We start from the raw sequence: 24,453 nt of genomic DNA on the forward strand, positions 1-24,453 counted from the left end.
TCGAAGTCAGAAAATTGAAACTTCAGCACGGTGTAATCCTTTCAGGTAACGTTCGTTGTGCCCAAGTTCGTCCACTGTATCAAGAGTTGCGTGACAGATTTATTATCTTCACGATGCATTTGTCCAACACTATGGAAGGATAAACTCGAAGTTACCAATCTTCTTCTTCGATAAACTAATATGAAAAACTGGATGTATCTTTGAGTGTGCTGGGAGTTCCAGTTTATAAACAAATGAATCGATTCGTTGAATTACTCTATAGGATCCATAATACCTGACAGATAAGGATAAAATTTAAGGTAAACTTCATTTCCTATTTGCAGCTCTCTGTCACTTCGTCTTTTATCTACATAGTGTTTCATTCTTTGTTGTGATTTTTTTAGTTGTTCTTGCAATACGTTATTTAACTGATCACGTTCTTGCATAAACTGCTACACATTGACCACTCGTGATTCTATTGTCCAAGTCATTATGGGTGGTGTGTAGCCATATAGAGTTGTGAAGGGTGTGGTGCCCAATGTTGTGTGAAAACTGGTGTTATACTACCATTCAGCTTGGGATAACCATTTAACCCAAGTATGAGGTCCAGAAAAACATAAGCCATGAAGATATTGTTCCAAGCACTGATTGAGCCTCTCGATTTGGCTGTCAGTTTCAGGATGGTATGATGTAATGAATAAGGTTTCAATATACAACAACTTCAATAATTCCCTCCAAAATCCACTGGTAAAAATTTTATCTCTATCAGAAAAAGCTATTTTAGGTTTCTCATGTAGTTTATATACCTGGTCCAAGTACGCTTTAGCAACATCCGTAGCCGTAAATGGATGTACCAAAGAATGAAAATGCCCATATTAGTAAATCGATCCACAATGACCAGGATACAATTATACCTATTAGAATTAGGTAAGCCCTCCACAAAATCCATAGTGACAAAATCCCAGGCCTGTTAAGGTAATGGTAAAGGTTGCAATAGCCTTGGTTTAAGAACATGATCGTCCTTAATTTGCTAGAAACTGTCACACTGCTGGACATGGGTTTTAACCATACTTTTCATACCCTTCCAATAAAAATATAGCTTCATTTGATAATAAGTAGCATGGACCCCTGAATGACCACCTTTTGGGGAATCATGAAGAGTTTGTAGCAGTTATTTTCTGAAAGAATTGTTGTCTCCAATGTATACTTGGCCCTTAAAACGAAGTATGCCTTTAGAGAATGACCAATCTGCTGAATTCTCATTGAACATTTCTTTCCTTGAAAACCTCATATACTCTCTCCAGCGTCACTCTTTTCATAATCCAGTGGTCGGCCACCACTTCACTGCAGCGAAAATCACCGTCAATAGTCCTCTACCGTCGTTCGCCGACATTGAAAAAAGAAGGAAAATATACCATTTGAATCCTCTCTTCACCCCAAGAATAGATCGTACGATGGTTTTTTCAAAATCAAACTAGATCGGAGTAGATCTAAAGGAAGATTATTGATTCCGCCAACCGCTTTTCCTGAAGAAACAAGTTGTTGCTTTGTGGAAATATTATCCACCACCGATCGACGCAACCTCCACCTCCATTTCACTGTTAACCCAAACCTATCTCCAAATTTTCGTTTTTCTCTTCCGAAGTTAAACACCAGGATTTCCAGGTTTGCTCGCTTCAACGCCAGCATCAAGGATAGGCTTCCACAGAGAACCTAAGCCGAATGTTTCTTCAATTCTGCCGTCGTCGATGGTTACTATTCCCTGCTACATTAATTCTCGGTTACTATTCTAGGCTAGAGTAATTCTTTTTTACTATTCCAGGCTACAGTAATTCAGTTATGAGCTTGGGTTCATTCTCCTTAAATCAGACGACATCAGTTCGGTTTATAATGTTTTCTCCTTCGGTAGCCGCTGGATCATCTCGGATCCGAGGTAGGTTGGCTCTGAGGTTATACAAGGCCTTCTCACATTTGGGTTTTGCAAACATAGATTTTAGACTTCGGTTTATAGTTCTGCCCGAGAGTTGTGGCTCAAAGATAAAGGCTATGAGACGACTACGAGTTATCCAATCACAATCGGAAAATCGTGAACGTCTCCAAAAACTCACAGAGGGCCATGAATGGCGGGATACACCTTTTGAGAAGGAAATTATTCATGGTGGTAATCGGAAGCAGTCGTTGAGTGATGGAGATAGAAGGGGCAAGGTTAAGTCGAGATCAAATGGGGAAATGCATACGAATGTGTATTCTAATGAAAAGTCGTTTGAAGATGCAAGAAGGAGGAGAATCGAGTTTTATAATTAGTGGAAAAAGGCCAACCAAAAATTTGTAATGGGTACAAAAGTGGTTGATACACGCTATTTATCTAAAATTTACCAGAGAAGATTCATTAAAAGAGGTTTGGATCTTTTTTTGCACCCACGATCTGGTTATTGATGCTTTCATTCCTAACAAAAGAAATTCAAAAGGGGTTCATTTCGGGTTCATCCATTTTACAAAAATCGAAGAAGCAAGAAAATCAATCTCATAAATGAATGGCTCCTATATTGACGGAAGAAAAATTAGTGTTTCTTTGGCTAAACTTAAACCTCAACAGTCTTTTTGGAGAAAGACCACTACAACTATTCACCACAAATCAGGGATGAAAGTTGTTTCGAGGAATAATCATAGTGAAGTTGAAGGTGTTATGGACGATGACAAACTTCACTTGTTGAGTAAATGTCTAGTGGGTTGGTGCAAGGACTTTATCAAAATCGGTAATCTCGTTAGTCAAATGCAAGCCAATGGACTCACTGGTTTCTCATTAATGAAAGCTGCTGGAAATGCAGTACTTATGATTTTTGAAGACTCTTGTTCATTGCGAAGTGTGAAGAATGATGAATCACAAGCTCTCGCTAAGTGGTTCTCCAGAGTTGAAGCCTGGTCAGAAAGTCTGGTGGTGGAATGTCGTCGAGTGTGGTTAGTTTGCGAGAGAGTTCCTTTTCACGCTTGGAATTGAGATACTTTCAAAAACATTGCAGACAAGTGGGGTAATTTATTAGCAATCGAAGAAAGCTGTCAATTACCATCATATTTTGATCGGACGAAAATTCAAATCCTCACAAAGGCAAATTTGAGAATTGACGAGTCGTTGGAGTTGAAGGACGGTGCTAACACATGCAAAATCATGGTGCATGAAATTGGCCCTTCCTTCAAACCAAATTCTTGGGTCCCTGACGAAGTCGATACTCATTAGATCTCGTTTCTTCAATTGGGGCTTTGATTTAGTTTAATGGTTGCAGGTGTTGATTTTCTTTTGTATTTTGTTCTTTTTGCTTGAGGTGTAAATTAGAAAAATTTTGATTGTCGATGGGATTTTCTGGTTGAGGAAGTGAGAGTTTTAGGTGTTTCTGGTTTGTTGTAATGGTGTATTTCTCCATTCGAGAATATTTCGTGTTTCCATATGTATTCGATACTATTATTAATAAATTATGAGGTACTATTTTCTTCCTTCCAATGTTCGTTAACATACTTCTTAGTACGTGGACGAATACGAATGAAGTTTTTAATGAGACCTCCAACTCCTATAAAAAAAAAATATCCTGAGCCATCAAATCTCCTTCATAATTGTGTTTCACCTCTTGCACCCAATCCGGAGTTATCACTGTAGCAGTAATAGCATTTAATTCGGCCTCCTCTTCATGTTTTCTGGATAACGCATCTTCTGCTAGATTGTGTTTACTCTTCCTGTATTGAATTAAATATAATTCAATCCCAATAATTTAGTGCGAACCTTCTTTTGAATTGTAGTTGTTAGCTGTTATACTAATAAACGCTTTAAGGATTCGTGGTCGGTTTTAATTACAAAATGGCCCCCTTCTAAATAATGTCGTCACTTAGATACAACCATGAGTATAGTCAAATACTATTTTTCGTAAATAGACAAATCCAGATGCTTTGTACCCAATGCTCAACTAAGATAGGCTAACTGTCTACTATCCTCAGACAAGACTGCTCTTATTCCTTTCGAGCCGCCGTCAGATTCCAAGCAAAATGTTTTTGAAAAATCTAGCAATGCTAGTACCGGGGATTGACAGATAGCTGCTTTTAAAATCTGGAAAGTTGTATTTCCCTCATCGGTCCATACAAATTGGTCCCTCTTCAAGATAGTGGTTAGGGGTTTGCTAATCTTCCCATATCCTTCAATAAATCATTTGTAGTTGTAACTCCCACTCATATACGTATCGTAATACGAGCTAAAGATCTTACATCAACTCAGCTGACATTTATTGAACGTAAATGCTTAAAATTTTATTTTATTAATAATTTCTTTTTTAACTTTAATTTTTTTCCTTAATCATATAAATTTATAAAATAGTATTTAATAATTGAAAACAAATATGATTTCAATCAGTAATTAGACAGTTCAATGTTATTTCATATCCATTTACAACTACTAATACCGCTTGATTTTAAACTATTTAAAATATAACATTTATACTATTCACTCATAAATATGATTAATACTAAAATTAGACAAAACTAAAGAAAATAACCTAATTACTATTACAAACCATTTTAAAATAAATCTGATAAAACAACCCAACATATATAATGTACATGCAATTAATAAGTCAAAGTTAGGATGTCTTACTGATACTGTCGGTAGGTTTCATTTTCTATAAGATGCTAGCAAGCTGCTCACTTCACGTCTACTACTTTATTTAAACCTACGCATGAAAATCATCACGCGCTAAGTAAAACTTAGTGAGGTAGAAGTAATGCTAAAACATAAAATCCATAAAATATAACATTATTGTCCAGTCAAGTTGGTCTGTAATATTTTTGAAGTATAAATATTTTTTTGGAGCTCCTCAGTGAAAAGATTTTTATTATATTTCAGTTTATTTTATGGTCGTTTTAAAGAATGAGAAATTAAGTTTAAAGTTGGTTAGCCACTTCGGTGGTTCTGTGTAGCACCTTAAATCGGTCGACTGTGTGTCGTACAGGTCTGGGGTATTACAGGAGGAATAGGAAGAATCGTGAGAGTGATCATATTTTTTTAATATTTTAAATTTTTATATAATTTTAATTTTTGTATATTTTCTATTAGTAATATATTTTCATCTTTTAAAATTTTATAAATTAATTCTTATTATAAAATTATGCGTTAGATGGTCGATAGTTTTTGAAATAAATTCTACTCGTAAGTATTCTAAATTAATAAAAATATATTAAGCATACATTTAATAGTGAATAGAAAATAATATTTATATACTATGTCATTGTCGATGTTCAGTGATTTTGTAAATATGTGTCATTGACACATTTTTTAAAATTTGTAACTTATCATTTGATTTTTTTATCCTGAATAACGTCAACATTAAGATATTATCTAAAAAACTTGTTACATAGATAAGAACGTGTCCTATAAAATAAACCTTCCCAAAAAATGCTTCTTTTCATATGGTATGACTTCATCAAAAATGTATTATTTTTGTAATTTATATTATATAAATACAATTTTAATAAAAAAAATTAAAAATATTGCTCCAATCTTCAATCTTCCAAACATCTTCATTGATAGGCGGCGTTCGGGACTTGAGGGGGTACGCGAAGCCAATAAGGCACTTTCAACCTTCTATTCTTCTAACTCTTCCATATCCTACCCAGATCCTTCAACCATGAATAGCTATGTTGCTCCAATCTTCAATTTTTTGAAACACCCTTATTCGAAACATGTCTGGGTATTGTTGTGGAGATATGATCCTCCAAAGGCTCTTTAAACACATGGAAATGCCAAATCTGACTTTTCTTTTCTCATCCAATTAATTCTGAAATGATACTGCACTCTCCACCACCTACTTTTCTTTGATAAAATGCATTTGTTAATGTTCTAGAGATTAATAATGGGCAGACTGCTAGACTGTTAGATTTAGTGAGCCGGGATCAAAACCCGGCAACCTGAAGTATGAAAAGATAGAAAAGGATGAATTGTTGGTATGCCTTGTTCCTGTCCGCCATCTTTGCCCAATTTCCCTACCCCTATGCTGTTCACATTTAACTTTCATCTCGAATTGTCCTAAACAACCGAAATGATTAGAATTTAAAGATAATAGAAGCCGACCCCAAATTGTTGTCGAGCTGGTGTTACAGTTCAAGAATCATATGTTTTCCAATGCTGATGATGCTTGTTCAGTTCACGTTTTTTTCCCTTCCCATTCATGGTTTCAGACATGAAAAATTCTACTAGTAGTGCATAGATTGGAAGTCTAACCTTCTTTTTTAATTCAGTGGTGCTTCCGCATACGGTTTGTTTTCATTCTTGGTTTCGGATGTTAAATTCTCAGGAGCTGGAGAAGATACTGCCGCCCGCACCACCTCCTGGGCCAAAATATCAGCTTCGTAGAACATCATCAGCACCCGTCTAACAATCCGTAGCAGCTAGTATGAAAGTTTTGCATATACAAATCAGCTTCTCTTGTAAGAGGTTTTTTTTTCACTGTGAAACCAATTCAACTTGTAAGGTTCGTGGCTAAATGTGTAGTTTCGAGCCCTTTATTCTATGAAAAATGATACAAATTCAAAAGAAAGAAAAAAAGAGAGAAGAGAGAGCGGCTAAGGAAAGGTGAGTGACTAGGGTTTAATAATAATTTTTTACTTTTAAAAAAAAAAATTACATTTGTGTCGCTAAATAATTAGATAAAAGTTATAAACAACCCACCTCAGTAATGAGGTGTTAATAATTGATTGGGAGTGATTTTTTGTAATGTTGTTACCAAATGGACTAATTTCTGTGACAACAGTCAACACTATTATCTAATGACAACTTCAAACAAAAAAAACTTTAATGGCCACGTTGAAATTATAGATTTTGGTATAAGATAATTGTGTTTGATTCGTTATATTTTAGACTTGTTATAATTCTTCGTTAGGGTCATGGTAACTTGGTAAGGGATGGGCATGAGATCCGAAATTGATAAGTTCTGATCTGACTCGATCGGGTTAGATTTTTTTTAAAAAAAGTTTGGGTTCATGTCGGGTTGGGTCGGGTTTTTAAGGTTATTTTCAGTTCGGGTTAGGGTGAAAAATACACTACCCGACCTGAAAATTGTAATTTTACCTTATGTATTTAGGGATAATTATAATAATACCCTTTTATATATTATTTTTTCAATTAAATCTCTATTTTTATTGAATAAAAATAATATTGTTTAATAAATATATTAATTTGGGTCGCATCGGATCGGGTTGAGTTTGAATTTTATCTCAAAAAATAGAATCGGATTCGAGTCGGTTGAAAGGTGTATATTTTTCATGTCAGATTCGAGACGGGTGAAAGATTCATAATTTTTGGGTTAGGTCGGGTGGACCTAAAACCCGACCCATGTACATCCCTGGCATAATCTATGGTGTAATCTCATACCATCCTATTCTTCAAGTAATCTAAGATTTAGAGTGTAATCTTAAATTTTGGACTATTTTACCTTTTATTTGTTTATTTATTTTCAAATATTTTTAAAAATTTAATAAGATACAAATTAACTAAAATTAAATTACATTCTCTCATTTAAATAATGTATTTTTATATTATAATTTAATGAATTAAATTAAATAATATAATATTATCTATAATCTTATTTTATAATCTTATGGTTTACTGCTGAATAGAACCATTTAGCGTTGAATGCTGAACCGTTTAACATTCAGGGTGTTTGATTCTTACCTTTGAATGAAGACTATGCTGAATGAAACAACAAAACACTGTTGAATGATTCAGCATTAAAGTACATTCTGAATCATTAAGCACTCGATATTTTACCATAATACCTATTTTTTCACATGTTGTCTTATTAAACAATCATATCTTATAATATAATAAATCATTATGAAGGTAAAAATGAAAATATTCATAATTCAGATTGTACATTCAGAACCATTATCAAATAGCATGTCACATTTAGAGCCAATTCATACAGAGCCTTTGAATCATTCAGGTCATTGAATCATTCACGCTTAATCATTTTATTTTATCAAACATCCCCTTACATTTCATTGTCTTATTTTCAGAGGTAATTTTACACTCGTTTGAGAATCATTTTTAATTAAATATTTATTTATATAATTTATAAAATTAATATTCTAAAAACTAAACTTTATAATATTTATTTATGATAAATAAAAATATTAAATTATTTAAAAATAATTATTTATTTTTTTCACATTGGAATTATTACCATTTTTTTTAAATAATGACTTTAATAAAATTATTTTTAATCATGTATTTGTAAGTTATAAATTGAGATTAATTATGTGTGTATATATAGTTTATGTTATTTTAAAAATAATATTTAAATTATTATAAGTTACTATGATATATTATTAATTATGTATTATTAGTATTATTTAAGTATTTAAATATTAAAATTTTATTATTGATATTATTTTAATAATTTTAGATATAATTACTAATATTCAATTTATTAATAAATTAATCTCGATGGAGTACCACAAAAACAAGAACTAATAATATTATTTTAATATTTAAATACCTTAATTTGATTATTTATACTGTCTTGACATTTAAATACACAAATTAATGCGTGTCACGTTCTCTTTAAACAAACCCCATTTTTGAAAAAAAATCATAGCTTAATACAAAAATAATTATTTAAATTTTATCACGAAAAATGTTTTAGTACCTAAATAATTTTTGTTAAAAAATATGTACTTAACGTTTTCTCAATTATACTTTTAAATACCTACCGTTTATTTTTAATAATAAAAATATTATTTTAAATTCAAAAAGAAAAAAAATTATTTATTTACAGAAAGAATCCAATTTTTACTAAAATATAAAAACCCTAAAACGATCGTCGGCCATCTTCGACCATCATCGTCGTCGCCGAGTGGTTGGACTTTGATCGGAATTGCACGGTAATTCGAATAGTGGTAGCGGTGTGGCTTATGGAGGAGAAGTCACGAGGGGGAAGGCTGCTGGGTGGGTGGGTTTTTTTGTTTTTACAAAAATATATTTTTTAATTTTAAATAAATTCTCAAAATTATCAGATTTTAAAATGTATTATTTAACTTTTTTTTAACAACAAAAATTAAATGTATAACGTTAAAAATATTAAACACATATTTTAATAAAAAATTCTTTAAATGCTAAAACGATTTTTACATAGAGTGTGAACACTTATTTTATATTAAGCCAAAAGTTATTACAGCAAAGCTTATCTCTCAAAGCTCAGTGTAATCTTCTCCTTTTCCTGCTCTTCGCCTTTCCCAACAGGTAATTGCCCCCTTTATTACTCTTGCTCTTTATTTTCTCTTTATATTCAAGAGAGAACCCTAGATCTATTTGTCTTTGTTTCCTTTTTCTTTTCATGTTGGCTCTTTTATGTAAATTGTCGTTGTGTTGTTTCTTTCGTTTTAGCATAACTAAAAGTTTTTAAACAATGAAATGGTTATCTCTTGGTTGTAAAGAAAAATAGATTTCCCCCCTTGATTTTTGTGTTATTTTGTTTCACATAGGACATTGGTTTTATGCATGAACAAGTCGAGGATTGCCAAAAGTGAAATGGGTAATTGCTGGTTCGGAGGAAAAAAAAGGGAGTAAAAATTTTGGTTAAAAGGCCTGATTTTTGTTTAATCTTGGTTGACATAGGAAAGAAAATGTACTTTCGGTTGGTCTTTTGAGAGGGGATTTGGTATATTAGGCTTTTAGCTATGTTAGTTTATCAATTCCAGGTTCAGGTTGGGTTATCAATGTCGGGTTCGGGTTTGAAGAACCATGAATGAGAGGGGAGTTTAGGGTCTGCCCTGTGCATGCATGCATTTATTCTTGAAATAAAATGTATCTGATAATTTCATTTCTCTAAGAGAAGTAGAAAGATTTTTACTTATGTTCCATGTTGCGTATATGGGAAAAGATGTGTCCGGATGATTTGGACTGATGAGAGTTGATATGAATGGTCGGGTCTAATTCCAGGCTCTAATTTTTGGAGCTCACTGGTAAACTTCAGGCGTGCCGTGTGCGGTTGTTGGGGTGGGTTTCAGGTGGACTTTAAGAATGATATAGTTTTCATGGAGTTTTTTGTTTCGAGATTCAGACAAACGTGGGTTAAGTAAAGGTGGGTTACATGGGAATTCATAAAATGGGGTCTCAAGGCGATGGTGGTAGTAATGGCAAACAGTTACAATGTCAGCAGTTAACACGGCAAAGTTCAATGTATAGTCTCACGTTGGATGAGGTTCAAAATCAGTTGGCTGACTTGGGAAAACCTCTGAACAGCATGAACCTGGATGAGCTTCTCAAGAGTGTATGGATTTTGGAGGGTAACCAGACTTTTGGTATGGACACCGAAGGAACAGTAGTGACCAATCAAACTTCTCTGCAGCGTCAGGCAAGTTTGTCGTTATCAAGTGCTTTGAGCAAGAAGACGGTTGATGAGGTTTGGAAAGATATTCAACAAAGTAAAATTGACGGGGAAAGGAAATCTAGAGAAAGGCAGCCTACCCTTGGAGAAATGACATTGGAGGATTTTCTCATGAAGGCTGGAGTTGTTACTGAAGCATCTACTGATGAAAATGTTGGTGCTCCAATTGCTGAGGTCGATCCAAGTGTTGCACCACAGTTTGCACAACACAGTCAGTGGATGCAGTACCCGCAACAACCCCAATATCATCATCCACAACAAAGTATAATGGGGGTTTATATGTCGGCCCAGCCTATGCCACAGCCATTAGCCTCAGTGACTCCTGGTGTAATGGATGTCTCTTACACGGAGAACCAGGTGGCATTGCCTTCGCCTTTGATGGGAACATTATCAGATACTCAGACATCTGGGAGGAAAAGAGGTACTCCTGAGGATATAGTTGAAAAAACTGTTGAAAGGAGACAGAAGAGGATGATAAAGAACAGGGAATCTGCGGCGCGTTCACGAGCAAGGAAGCAGGTCGACTTTCATTTATTTTCTCTTTCAAACTTGCATGACAATTATACTGCTTTTTTTATTTGAAATGTCTTTATGGTATCGTTTTCTGAATTATCGAGTGAACCTGAAAGATATTTATAAACAGGCTTATACTGATGAACTGGAGAACAAAGTTTCACGACTTGAAGAGGAAAACGAAAGGCTGAGGAAGCAGAAGGTTAGATCTGTCATATAACCCACTTTCCTGGCTCATTTACACTCAATTCATGAACTTCAAACATTTCATTTTTTCCAACCTGTTCTTTGACAGAACTAGTATTTTTCGTGTTTGCATTTCCAGTGTATATTTACTTATGCCTTTACATTGGTAACCTGTATCCATAGTTGGTTTGCCGTTGTTCCTCTACCAGTATATCATTATGTTTACTTGAATTGTTCCTGTTTAGACCACGATATCTTAAATCAAGTTTGATGAATTCTTCAGTTTTGCACGGCGAGTGGTTTTATGAGAATTCGAAGTTTGTTCTGGTTATTTGATCGGTCTAAAGTTGCGAGGTTACGACCGTCTGGCCTTAACCCTGCATTTTACTAAATCCTGTAGGTTTTTTGACTATGTTAGAAGGTACTGCTTATAGCCAATAAATGAAAAATTCCAGAACCATCAATTGTATGATTCGTATCCTCTAACATGCTCAGCCAAACTGGCCGTGAACCTCCATGGGCTCCGAATGACTTATCATCGTTTCGTTCATCTGTGCTTCTGCATGAAATTCATTTTCATTGTTGGTTTCTGATTTTTATATTCTTAGGAGCTGGATAAGATGTTGCCGTCTGCACCACCACCGGAGCCAAAATATCAGCTTCGTAGAACGTCATCAGCCCTATTCTAACAATTTCCGTGACGGATACTATGGAAGTTTTGCGTATACAAACCAGCTTGTGGCTTCTGTTTCTAGTTTCAATCGAGGCATAAGATAAAAAAAACAAGTGAGCACCACAATTTGATGGTTGCTTCGAACTTGTAAGTTTTTTTTTCTTCCCCATGTATCTAACTTGTTTTTACTGTGAAATCAATTCAAACTATAAATCTTCATGCTAGTTGCTACCTTTGACGCGAATGTGTAGTGTCTTTTCTTGTTCCTCTTCGTCTTCTTCTTCTTCCTCTTGATATGTGCATTTCACCATTTTAGCAAAGTTATATCAAACACACTCGTGTATGTGTATGTGTACGTGAATGCATACAAGGAATATCATTTATACTGAAATTATTGAATTATTTTAACTGGAAAGGCCGAGTCATCATTCTTAAATGACATTTTTTACACGTGAACAAATCAACACTCCTATTTTGACAATGAGAATAACAGTAAAATTAAAAAAAAAAAAAAGACATTCATTAAGAAAAAATAAATAATTAATTGATCTTGTACTTTATTTTCACTCATCTAATAATCTTAAATACATTCATTGGTTTGAACAACCTTGGAAACTCTTGCACCTATGCCCTTCCCCTTCTTTGATTCCTCTTATCACCTTAAAACTTGTTAATCTATTGATCAGAGTTTTGCGGATCAAATACGTCTGTATGTTATGGGAGATTCTATGGTACATCAGCTCAACTTAATAAAAGGTTAATGAAAGGTGGTACAGCAGCTTAGCTTAATACAAGGTCAATGAAAGGTGTGATCTAATTGTTATAAACAACAACATGAAATATTAACTTTTTAACATTTTCAGTTCAACTGAAAATATTATGAAAAGTGTAATATTTTCGGTTGTAACTTAAAATGTTACGAATAAGGTTTGCATATGAAAAGTATTAAGAAAAAGTTAACATTTTAAGTTGTACGCAACCTAAAATGTTATGTTTGTTTATAATATTTACTATCGCGTTTTTCCTTAGCTTTATATTAAGACGTTGTACTGAAGAACTCCCCATGTGTTACGCCCTTCTCAGTCTAAATTATTTGGAAAATCATTTTTTAATTACTAATAAATTAAATTAACTATTAAATGAAATATTGTTCTTTTTAAAGGATTTTAATTCAAGGAGTTGTGTCTACATAATATGTGTTATTAATAAATTAAGAAAAATATTAAACAAATAAAAAAAATTGAAAATTTCTAAAATTTTATTTTTGCTTTTTCACTCAAATATTACCTGTGTTTTGAAGTTTTACTAATGTGACAGAAATCCGTTAGAGCGTTTTAAGATTGGGCCAAAAGAAAAAAAAAGAAGGAAAAATAAAAAAGTTAAAAATATGAAAAATTTATACTCGTTTTATCAAAAATAAATAAACGTATGCAGATACTTATTAACACGAGCATACACTTAAAGACTAAAAAATCAAAAATAAAGATTGTGGAAGCATGAGTCGAACGACCATACATTTATATTAATTTTCTTCAATCACTCAATAAATATATATTTTAAATATCATATTTAAAGACTAAAAAAATTATATCTAAATAATATAAAATTTAAAAAAATAATCAAATAAAAATATAAAACTTGATCAAACCAAATTTAATTTTCAGTTAATTATTGTAAGTTTGGGTATTGACTTCCCCTCCATTTTAACCCGTATTTAATGTGTAACATGGCCTTATCAGTGTTGTTGAGGCTGCGTCCTCTTCTTTAGTACTTCCCACCCTCAAATGAATTTCTCCATTAATAAACTATATACCACTTACTGAAGTTTGATTATACTCAACATAAATATTCTGATCAAATTTATCTATATATAAATAAATGTCCAAATTATAGTATTTTTAACGAATAGAAGTCCAAACTATTTTTTGAATGATCCATGTGTATAAACGTTATTACTTTAGATGTCCTTACCGTCAACGACATTAATTTTCTTCGTTAAGTGACACGTGTCACAATGTGATAATTTTGAAATCCATTTTTTAAAAATATTATTATACTTATAAAAAAACTCTAATTTCTCTTAAATTATAAAAGAGCCCAAAATCCCTAAAATATCCAAATCTAACCATAACCAGTTGCTGTTGCCCTTTCCGACCACCACCACCTCCGTAATCATTGCCATCCTCCTAATCATATATCATTGTAGTTGTCGCCGATTGGCTGTCGGAATTATGATTTTCATCATAGAGTTCGTGAGGTATAAACCGTTGATTCGCCATCAATCGATCAAAATTTCATTGGGGTTTTGATCGTCGGGGAGGTGAGATGGGGTGAAGCTTCGTCGACGGCAAAGAGCGGTGGCCGACGTGAATTTAGGGGTTGAAATGAATGTTTTCAAAGTTTTGGGGTTATTTCAAATTTATGTGTTTTTAAAATAAAAATTTAAATAAAATTTTTAAAATTATTAAATTAAGACACATGTTATTTAACGGATGAAATTAATGATGTTGATTGCCCAGACACTTAAAATAGTAACGTTTGTTATGTTAGACATCAAGATCATTAAAAAATAATTTAGGCATATATTCGTGAAAAATGCTATAGTTTAGACATTTATTTTATATTTAAGCTTATAAATAATTTAAATATATTTAGAATTTTTTTCCTTAAGAACAATCCTAAATTATTTTTAATAATCTTTATTACATCAGGACAACCCGGTAATAATTGGAAATAAAATCTGTGTTAAGATATCAAATTTATGAATAGCAACAACCTGGGATGTGAATAATAATTATATTTGATTTTTTAACTTTAAATAGATTTTTTGGAACAGTAATTTCCGATGAACTTTTGGGTACAAAGACAAGCAAGAACACTTTTAATAATAATTGAAACCAAAGCAGTGCCAGTCAAACGTGTACAAAGCAGTGAGTGAGCACTCGTAAATAAGTACCAAAACACAGAACTCACAAAGTTCTTGCAACAGTCTCGATTTTCTCTCATAGTTTTAGGCTGTTAAATTTCCTCTTCTCCAGTTCCTGCTCTTCGCCTTTGCGGCAGGTAATTGCTCCTTTTCTTACATATGAAACTGTAATTTCTTCTTCTTCCTCCTCCTCTTCATGTTCAGGAGAGAATCGTAGATCTATTTTTCTTTATTTTTCACCTCTATGTTTCGGTAGATTTATTGTTTAAATAATTATCTGTTATTTTTTATCATAACCAAGAAAAAGTTTGTGAAAAATGAAATGGGTAACTCTTGGTTCTGAAGAAAAATGAATATTTGTTCTTAAAAGGCTTGATTTTTTTTGTGTAATGTTGTTTCACTTGGGAAATTAATTTCTGTGCATGTACAGCTTTGAGAAAAATGAAACGAGTATTTTTCTGGTTTTGAAGGAAAAGGGAATTTTTTTGGCTACAAACCCTAATTGTGTTTAGTTTTGGCTCGAACAGGAGCTTGGGTTTAGAAGAGGGAGATTGGTTGAAAAGTTTGATTTTTTTTGTAATTTGTTTTACTTAGGGCGATTGTTTTTTTTGCATGAACATGCCATGGATGGAGTAGCATGAAATGGGAATTTACTGTTTTCGAAGAGGACGGAAAAAATTTGGTTAAAAATCCTTTCTTGTTGTTGGAATTTTTGGTTCATACAGGAACTTGTTTTGTGCTTTGAAGAGGGAAAACTGGAGCGATTTGAAGAAAAAGGAGGGGAAAACTCGGTTGAAAAGTTTGACTTTTGTTTGACATGGACGGAGGGTTAGGTGGAAACACCGTTCCGACGAATACCAGTGATAAATCTAGAGTTTTGGATGTAAAGCCGCTACGGATATTGGCTCCGCTATTCCCTCAGCCGCCCGAGGGTCCTCCTTTTGTTTGTGCACCTCCAAATGGCCCTTTCCCGTCGGGTTTTTCACCGTTTTTCCCTTTCAGTGGTCTGCAAGGATCCCAATCTACGCCTGACCTTAACCAAAATCATTTCAATTCAACTGCTGTTCCGCTTCGGTCATTCAGAGCCGAACCGCCAGCTTCTGGCAATGGCAAGCATAAACACAAGTCAGCAGGACCAAGCTCCGTGAAAAGGAAAGCAAAGAGGAGAAAAGAATCAGAATCTTTATTAACTTCTCTAATGAATTTCAATCCTGGAATTAGTTTATCCGAACGAGACGATGGTAACAGGGAATTGGTTGAAAGTGTGCTTTTGCAGTTTGATGCACTTAGGAGAAAGCTTAGCCAAATGGAGGATGCGAAGGAATTACATTCTGGCATTATTAAGCGCGCGGACTTGAAAGCTGCCAACATGCTGCTGACCAAAGGGGTGCGTACTAACATGAAAAAGAGAATCGGGGTTGTTCCTGGTGTTGAAATCGGGGACATTTTCTTCTTCAGGATGGAGTTGTCTTTAGTGGGGTTGCATTTTCCATCCATGGCTGGAATTGACTACAGGCTGTAAGGGGTGATGAATCAGAGGGTGAGCGGCTGGCTTAAGCATTGTTGCATCCGGAGGGGTATGATGACAATGCCGAAGATCCGGATGTTTGGTATATAGTGGTCAAGGTGGGTGCGAGTAGAGATAAAAAAGCATCGGATCAGCAGCTTGTAAGGGGCAATCTTGCTTTGGAAAGGAGCTTCCACCGAGGCAATGAAGTACGAGTCATACGGGGTTTGAATGTCAATCTAGTGTCGAAGGTTTACGTGTACGATGGACTTTACAAGATCCAAGAGTTGTGGACGGAGAAAGGGAAGTCAGGTTGTAATATGTTCAAGTATAAACTGGTAAGGATCCCTGGACAGCCAGCTGCTTTTTGCCACTTGGAAATCAATCTTTCAGTGGTCTGCAAGGATCCCAATCTACGCCTGACCTTAACCAAATCATTCAATTCAACTGCTGTTCCGCTTCGGTCATTCAGAGCCGAACCGCCAGCTTCTGGCATGGCAAGCATAAACACAAGTCAGCAGGACCAAGCTCCGTGAAAAGGAAAGCAAAGAGGAGAAAAGAATCAGAATCTTTATTAACTTCTCTAATGAATTTCAATCCTGGAATTAGTTTATCCGAACGAGACGATGGTAACAGGGAATTGGTTGAAAGTGTGCTTTGCAGTTTTGATGCACTTAGGAAAAGCTTAGCCAAATGGAGGATGCGAAGGAATTACATTCTGGCATTATTAAGCGCGCGGACTTAAAGCTGCCAACATGCTGCTGACCAAAGGGGTGCGTACTAACATGAAAAAGAGAATCGGGGTTGTTCCTGGTGTTGAAATCGGGGACATTTTCTTCTTCAGGATGGAGTTGTCTTTAGTGGGGTTGCATTTTCCATCCATGGCTGGAATTGACTACATGGCTGTAAAGGGTGATGAATCAGAGGGTGAGCGGCTGGCTTTAAGCATTGTTGCATCCGGAGGGTATGATGACAATGCGAAGACCGGATGTTTTGGTATATAGTGGTCAAGGTGGAGTGCGAGTAGAGATAAAAAGCATCGGATCAGCAGCTTGTAAGGGGCAATCTTGCTTTGGAAGGAGCTTCCACCGAGGCAATGAAGTACGAGTCATACGGGTTGAATGTCAATCTAGTGTCGAGGTTTACGTACGATGGACTTTACAAGATCCAAGAGTTGTGGACGAGAAAGGGAAGTCAGGTTGTAATATGTTCAAGTATAAACTGGTAAGGATCCCTGGACAGCCAGCTGCTTTTGCCACTTGGAAGTGCCGAGATTATTTCTATTGAGCTTCTGATTGCCGACTTTTCTTGGTCTCTTGAAGTAGGTACGGAATGAAGCTCATCTTTGTCAAAAAATCTTGCAACTCTCTATGCATTTCATCTTTAATGTTTTTAGCTTGTTTTTATGCTATGGATGGTGCCGTTAATTGCAGAAGAACTGGAAAATGTATGGAATACCATGTTCAATGGTGGTTTTGTAGAACGTTAATCTATGGTTAATGATGGCAAATTACTTGGTATTTTGACTTTCATCTACAACCGACACGCACATACGAGTCCCAAATGTGAAAAATGATTAAAAAATGACTCGAGATGAATTTTTTTGTTATTCCCATTTTTTATTTATCTTGAAGTATTCATCTTCAGCTCTGGTATTTGATGCAATCCGGTTGTTACAGAATTCAAAGATCCTGTGAAGATAAGGAAAAAACTTGTAAAGGAAACCCACATATCCGTTTCCTTGCATTCAAATCCTAGTTCAAGTAAGAGTAAACTATCAGTTTTAATCGGTTTTAGTATTTAAACTTTTAATTTTTCTAAATCATACATGAAGTTAATTTTTGTTTGTTTCATTTTTAGTATCCGCTGTTAATTTTTTTTTCTAAGATGCCGTTAAAAATTTAATAGAATTTTTGGAGCGACATTTTTTAATAGGTAAATCACATCATTCATCTCTTAATTATCTTTTCACTCTTATTTTTGTCATTAAAGTTTAAATATTTTCAATTTAAATTCTCAACTTTCAAATTGTTCATGTTTCAATTATTATATTTTATTTTTTTAATAATATTTTGTGACATGATATTTTTATTATTATTTTATTAACATATAATTAAAATAAAAAAATAAATTTGAAAGTTAGAGTGATTAAATTAGGAGTAATTTGAAAGTTATGAATGATGTAATTTAACCATAAAAAGTGTCAAGTTGTAACAGTTTCATATAGGGATGGGCATGGGTTGGGTCGGGTTTTTGTCCAAAAAATAATATATGGAGGGTATTATTGTAATTATTCCTAAATATATAGGGTAAAATTATATATTTTTTTCGGGTCAGGTCGGATTTTTTTCACCCTAAACCCGAACCCAACCCGACCCGAACACCACATAAAAAAAACCCGACTCGATCGGGTCGGGTCGGAACCCGTCGGGTTCGGGTTAGATGCCCATCCCTAGTTTCGTTAAGTTTTTAACGACGGGTATAAAAAAACAAAAACTAAATTTTAAGAACGATTTTAAAAAACTTAAAAGTGTAGGTACTAAAATGCATAATTTACTCCATATTAAATGATTAGTATTTATAATTGAATATATGCTTAATATCAAAATAAGTGCCCAAACTATATCGCTTTTCTCAAATAGGTGCCTAAACTAATTTTCGTCTCATCCAGTGCCTAATGTTATAACTGTTACCCATTTAGGTTCCCGGGCCGTCAATGACATTAATTTCTACCGTTAAGTGACACATGTCACAATCTGGTGATTTTGAAATTTATTTTTTAAATAAAATATTAAAAATATTATGATATTTATAAAAAAATACTAACTTTTCTTATATTAAAAAATAACCCCAAAATCCTAACCTTAATCCATCGTTGTCACCCTTTCTGACCACGACCACTGCCACCGACATAGTCCCTAACATCCTCCTACTTATACACCGTCATATTTTTCATCAATTGGCTGTCAAAATTGTATTTTAATCCTAGGGTTCGAGTGGTTTAAAACGTTGATTCGTTGTCGATAGGTCATCGAACAGTCATGATTTTATGGGGGTTTTGGTCGTCAGGGGATGGGAGGTCAGGTGAAGCTTCGTCTATAGAAAAAGCAGTGGTCGACGTGGGTTTAGGGGTTGAAATAAAAGTTTTCAAAGTTTTGATTTTATTTCAAATTTTGTGTTTTCTAGTTTTTTAAAAATATATAATTTTATTTTTCAATTTTAAACAAAAATTTTAAAATTATCATGTTGTGAAACGTGTCTTTCAACGAAAAACTAACACCATTACTGGCCCATACACCTAGATTGGTAACTTTTGTAACATTAGACACCTGGATGAGGTGAAAATTAGTTTAGGCACCTATCTGAAAAAATCGGTATAGTTTAAGCTCTGATTTTGGTATTAAGCCTTGAATATAACGTTTAATTTTAGATTAAATTATCTATTTAGTCATTAACCTATTACTTTGTTTTTGTTTTAGTCATAATCTTTTTTTATTATATTTGATGTTTTAATTTTGTTTTGATTATTTTAAAAAATTAACGACGAACGTAATATTTTTTTCATAATTTTTTTTACTTCTACGTCAACAATTAAATGATATTTTAATTAATTTTAATTATGTGTCAATTATGTAGCATTTACCTTGTTGAATAAAATTAATTGAAAACGCCACTTAATTATTAATATGGAATAAAAAATATTAAAAATTTTCATATATATGTTATTATTATTACTTTAATTTGAAGATAAAAAATCAAAATAAAAAATAATTATGAGTGATAAATAAAACGTAATATTATTAAATACAACTAAAAAATAAACAGATAAAATAAAAAAACAAATGACTAAATAAGTAATTTATCTTACATTCATATCCGGGTTGAAGATGTTGAGTTGAGACCAAATCTTTCTTATGATGAGGAGTCTGTTCAAATTTTAGATTGAGATGAGAGAGTTCTTTAGAATAGGTGTATTCCGATGATAATGGTCCAGTGGAGTAACCATGGCCCCGCATAAGCTACTTGGGAAATAGAGAAATCAATGAAAGAACAATTTCCTCATCTCTTTGCTTCAGGTAAATTTTGAGGACGAAATTTTCTTTAGGGGTGGAGAGTTGTAACAACCCTATTTTTAATTTGTTTCTAATTTGAATTTATTCAAAATTTTAGGGACTATTTTGTAAATTTTGGATAATTTTAGGGAAAATTTTTAGTCACTAAAATTTCAGGGACTTGTTATCTGATTTGACCGGTGTTGGTCTGCTGAAAAAAATAATAATAAGTTAAGGCATGAGGATTTTGAACGGTGTCCTATTCTCCTACCACTTTATTGTCATCTTTACTCTATGATTTATGAAATCTGATTTGAAATGTATCAACATGTTTTATATGGCACTTATTGGAACACACTGAGTTTCCTATCTCACTCTCAAAACTTTTTCCCTTTCAGATACTTTTGGATATACACTCCCGGACTTGACACTTGGAGGATCGACAAATTCTGTATCGTATTTTGTTGTAATGTTTCCATATTCCATAGTGTCTTTATTATGGGTAACATATGCCTACATATTTTGTTATATTTGTCTTTTGACTTATTTCGTTTTACTATTGATTGATGAATATGTACGATTCTGGATGATTGGATATTTCGTTTATGCATGATGTTTTATGTTTTTTTCTTTCTTGATTTGAACCTTAATACTCTCAATTATGTTTATTTTAAGGGTTTTTGGTTACGTATGATTTCAAAGTTCTGAAATGTTTTAGAAAGTTTTTAATGTAATTCAGGCAGGGTCTAGGGGTTACAGTTACTGTGGCTAAATCAATATTTAAGCAGTATATTTCCTATTTCCTTACATTTGCAGTCTCAAGAACGTGCCAGACAACAGCGTGCTGACCTAGATGTCGAGGAACACCAGGGCATGGAGCTTAGTAGGATCCTTAAGGAAGTGCTTCCAGATGCCAAGGCTTCTGGCACAAAAAAATCTCGTCCATGAAGAAAAGTAAGCATATATAAATTTTAAGACAATTTTCTGAAACAGTTTTACATTTTACATATTAAGGCACTATCTGTGCTGATGCATGCCTGTAGTTGTTCTTATGTTTATTGAACCAGTCCTATCAGAAAACTTTTTTTTTCCAGATTCTTATATTCATTTCAGCTAATTGTTCATGCAGTTTATTGGGTTCTTTATCCGAGCGAATTCGTTGGATTCTGTTCTAGAACTATGCACGCTCATTCGTGTGAATGCCATTTTAAGAGTAACTTTCACTGCGGTTTACTCACATTGCATCATTGATCCTTATATTGAGAGTTTTACCGTTAATCTGCAGATATGTTGGTCTTTTACTTTGCTTCTTTGCTTTCTCTCCTCTACATAAATTCTACTTAAATATGGTGACAGTCTAGTATCGAGAGAAGGAAGATATCGAAATGTCTAACCGATGATGCCCTCGCCTATTTCGATGAGTGTCTCACTATCAACATTTAACGGCTCCGACTTCTCATCGGTAGAAGATCCGCCACTCAAATGTGTGGGCGCCGTCGATGTTGATGGAGTATCTTTGCCACACGTAAACTGTTCGGACAACGAATGGAATCGAAAACTCGGTTTCTCCTTTTCTCCCAAACCAGGTCCAATATGCGAGATCCAACAAGACATTAAGAAGTATGTCAAAGGTTTCGAGAAAGACGTCGGGAAGATCAACAATGATTCGCGGATTATGCAAAGAAATCGTTATGATCCGAACGAATATGATTTGCAGGCCTCACAACAAAGCTTGTTGTTTGATCATGTGTTCCTCAAAAACAGGTTAGATTCAGGAAATCTGCTTCTCTGCAGCGGCGGATGTTTTTCAGCTTCATTATTGCCTTTTGTACCACTATTTGTTTTCGTATCTTTCGTGCATACGGATTGTTTTGTACTTACTTTTTGCAAACGATTAATGTATATATTAATTGATTTTTGTATTAATATGTAAAATCAATGTTTATTTTGTTTTAATTTTTTTAACATTTCATTGAAATTCAATTTACGAATGACCTAAAGTATACAACAGAGAAGCTCCGAGTCCCATAAGAACAACAGCAGCTATCCCCATATTAATTATCAATGCCCTATCTTCCTTCGCCGTTTCTTTGTTTCCCTTCGCTTCCTCTTCAACTTTGGTTGCAGGTTCAATGGTTGGTTCCTTGCCTCTTTTTGTACTTCCATCGTCTTTCGTGCCATCACCATTGTTCGTAACAGCACTCCGCGTCTCCTTGATTTCTCGTTTTCCTTCATCAGTTTTTGCAGCTCCAGCTTCATCCATGGCTGGTGCAGCAGCTTCATAAGTACTTATTTCTGGTTTAGCTGCTCGTTCGACCGACTCGTCTTCGGTTTTTCGGTCAACGGAAGCTCGATCAGCGCCTTGTTTTTGTTCCGGAGGCGTTGTTTCTGGATCAAGCTGGGTGCTATCCTCCTCTGATTGTTGTTGGGGTTGAAGATTAGGAATTCTTGGTATTTTGAGCATGAGAAGTCCTCGTCCGAACTGGTTGTCGAGTTTGGACAGATCAAGACGTTGGGGAATGTCGAAGGTTTCATCGACCGGCAATATTCTGTTATTAGGAAGCCGACGCTTTCCTTCGACTCGGACACTTGAATCCGAATAGTCCGGCGTTATCGTCAATTGATCCGCTGCAAATCCTGCAACATCGGCGATTTCAGACACCATCGGAAGGAAAAGTAATGGGAGATATAATGCCACCAATATCAAAATACACCAACTTACCGTAATCAACGTCCTATGAACCGTTATTGTGTCAAAACTTATATTAATACCTTACATATGATAAAGGTACTTAGAAAATAAAACACGAATGAAGGTAACATTGTAAAGTATAAAAAAAACTAAAAAGAATATTTATAAAAAGGAAAAAACCCTAAAAATATGATATAAACCGAAAGAATAAATACAAATATATCAATCTGTCATAAATAATACAACATAAATTAAAATTTATATAAATACATAATAGTTTATTGGGTTAAGATCTATTTATACGTCGTGTAAAATTTTTAGTTTTACACATTTTTAGCATTATTAGAGAAGTGAAAAAAACGGATGAGAATATCTCATTATTTTCTCTTTCAGTAAATGTCTTTTTATTTCTTATCGTTAATCTCAAGCGTATGTTTTCGTTCATTTAATAATCCTTCAAAAATATAAAACTAAAATAATTTACATGAAAGGAATGAATCATGCCTTTAAATGTAATTACAATAGATATATAAATGACTTAAGAGTTACTTTTACCCCTGCAGTAGATTCAATTTATCATTTTCACCCTTATGGTATTTTCGCATCAATTTAGCCCTCAAAGTTGTTTAATTGAATCATTTTATACCTTACGCCTAACTTAAAGCCCTAAACCCTAAAATTATAAACCCTAACTTAAAACTCTAAAGAATAGAAATTATTTTAAAAGTTAATGCATTTGAACTAATAATGATAATATAATAAAAAAGTAATATCATATGAATTTACTAATTAATTGTCGAAATAAGTATTTTTTTCATTATTTATCGTTTACGTTTAAAAATGTGATTTTAAATAAAAATAAAAAAGAATACCAGGAAGATAAACTAATAAACAGCTGGCTTGTTCTTCGTGCTTCCATTCCGATTTGGGTTTGAAATTCTGAACGGCTGAGGATTGCTGCTGTTGAGCAGACAAGCCACTGCTTCCCCCCGTGCTCATCGAAATTTCTCTCTCTCTTTTTTTTATAAATAAAAGTAATAAAATTCAGCGGTTGATTATACAGCTTTAACCAAATGTGTGTGTGTGTATTTATATTATATACGTGAAGAACATTTGGGGTTTGATTGCACACTAGGCCAAAGCAATTCCCGTTGTTGGTAGTTTTGAGGGTTTATTTGGAATTTGTGCTTTGTTTTTGTTATAAAGTAATATGAGAGGTATAACTTCCTCAATAGGTAATCTCATTATTCTTTCCCTACATTCTAAACTTAACAAGGTTCTCTTAAACACTAATCTAAATGTTCTAAGAAAAAATAACTATGTGTATTAGGATAGATAATATAAAATTTATCACCACAAAAACAGTGTTTTTATGAAATGTCCTAATTATGATCGTAAATTGTCATTATAATTTTGATTTTTTTATAAAATTAGCGGATAATTATTTGCATAATTTTTTTTATCAAGGTTTACTGTTGTCATGTATATTATTTAAGATTTAGAT

At 33.7% G+C, this 24,453-nt stretch overlaps 2 protein-coding genes and 1 pseudogene across 4 annotated transcripts; 2 read left to right on the forward strand and 1 right to left on the reverse strand.

Moving 5' to 3' along the window:
- The first annotated feature begins 9,180 nt into the window (after nt 1-9,180).
- On the forward strand, nt 9,181-11,996 carry LOC120157718 (ABSCISIC ACID-INSENSITIVE 5-like protein 2). 3 transcript variants are annotated; one of them, XM_039168766.1, is made up of 4 exons: nt 9,181-9,253; nt 9,496-10,919; nt 11,044-11,115; nt 11,708-11,996. In XM_039168766.1, the coding sequence occupies exons 2-4, from the start codon at nt 10,104-10,106 to the stop codon at nt 11,786-11,788; spliced, it is 969 nt and encodes a 322-aa protein (XP_039024697.1). In that variant the 5' UTR covers nt 9,181-9,253; nt 9,496-10,103; the 3' UTR covers nt 11,789-11,996. The 3 variants fall into 3 exon arrangements, with proteins under 3 accessions (XP_039024697.1, XP_039024699.1, XP_039024698.1); XM_039168768.1 differs by having other exon boundaries at nt 9,207-9,253; nt 9,953-10,919; XM_039168767.1 differs by lacking the exon at nt 9,181-9,253 and having other exon boundaries at nt 9,451-10,919.
- Nucleotides 11,997-14,695: 2,699 nt separating this feature from the next.
- LOC120157721 lies at nt 14,696-16,628 on the forward strand (annotated as a pseudogene).
- A 5,591-nt stretch (nt 16,629-22,219) lies between these two features.
- Nucleotides 22,220-23,993, reverse strand: LOC120157719 (protein RESTRICTED TEV MOVEMENT 2-like). The gene is made up of 2 exons (XM_039168769.1): nt 23,822-23,993; nt 22,220-22,894 (listed from the first exon to the last, which is right to left on the reverse strand). Exons 1-2 carry the CDS (start codon nt 23,946-23,948, stop codon nt 22,242-22,244), a joined length of 780 nt encoding a protein of 259 aa, XP_039024700.1. The 5' UTR covers nt 23,949-23,993; the 3' UTR covers nt 22,220-22,241.
- Between the last annotated feature and the right edge of the window lie 460 nt (nt 23,994-24,453).

The sequence above is a fragment of the Hibiscus syriacus genome, unplaced genomic scaffold, assembly GCF_006381635.1.
Source record: "Hibiscus syriacus cultivar Baekdansim isolate YM2019G1 unplaced genomic scaffold, ASM638163v2 tig00111274_pilon, whole genome shotgun sequence".
Lineage (NCBI taxonomy): Eukaryota > Viridiplantae > Streptophyta > Magnoliopsida > Malvales > Malvaceae > Hibiscus > Hibiscus syriacus.

Excerpts from the sequence above, each read along its gene's own strand:
- LOC120157718 (XM_039168766.1), top strand. The coding sequence starts at position 10,104 with ATGGGAATTCATAAAATGGGGTCTCAAGGCGATGGTGGTAGTAATGGC. Across the intron at positions 10,920-11,043 it reads GTTCACGAGCAAGGAAGCAG|GCTTATACTGATGAACTGGA; the intron begins GTCGACTTTCAT and ends ATTTATAAACAG. Across the intron at positions 11,116-11,707 it reads AAAGGCTGAGGAAGCAGAAG|GAGCTGGATAAGATGTTGCC; the intron begins GTTAGATCTGTC and ends TTATATTCTTAG.
- LOC120157719 (XM_039168769.1), bottom strand. The coding sequence starts at position 23,948 with ATGAGCACGGGGGGAAGCAGTGGCTTGTCTGCTCAACAGCAGCAATCC. Across the intron at positions 22,895-23,821 it reads TTTATTAGTTTATCTTCCTG|GATTTGCAGCGGATCAATTG; the intron begins GTATTCTTTTTT and ends CCGATGTTGCAG.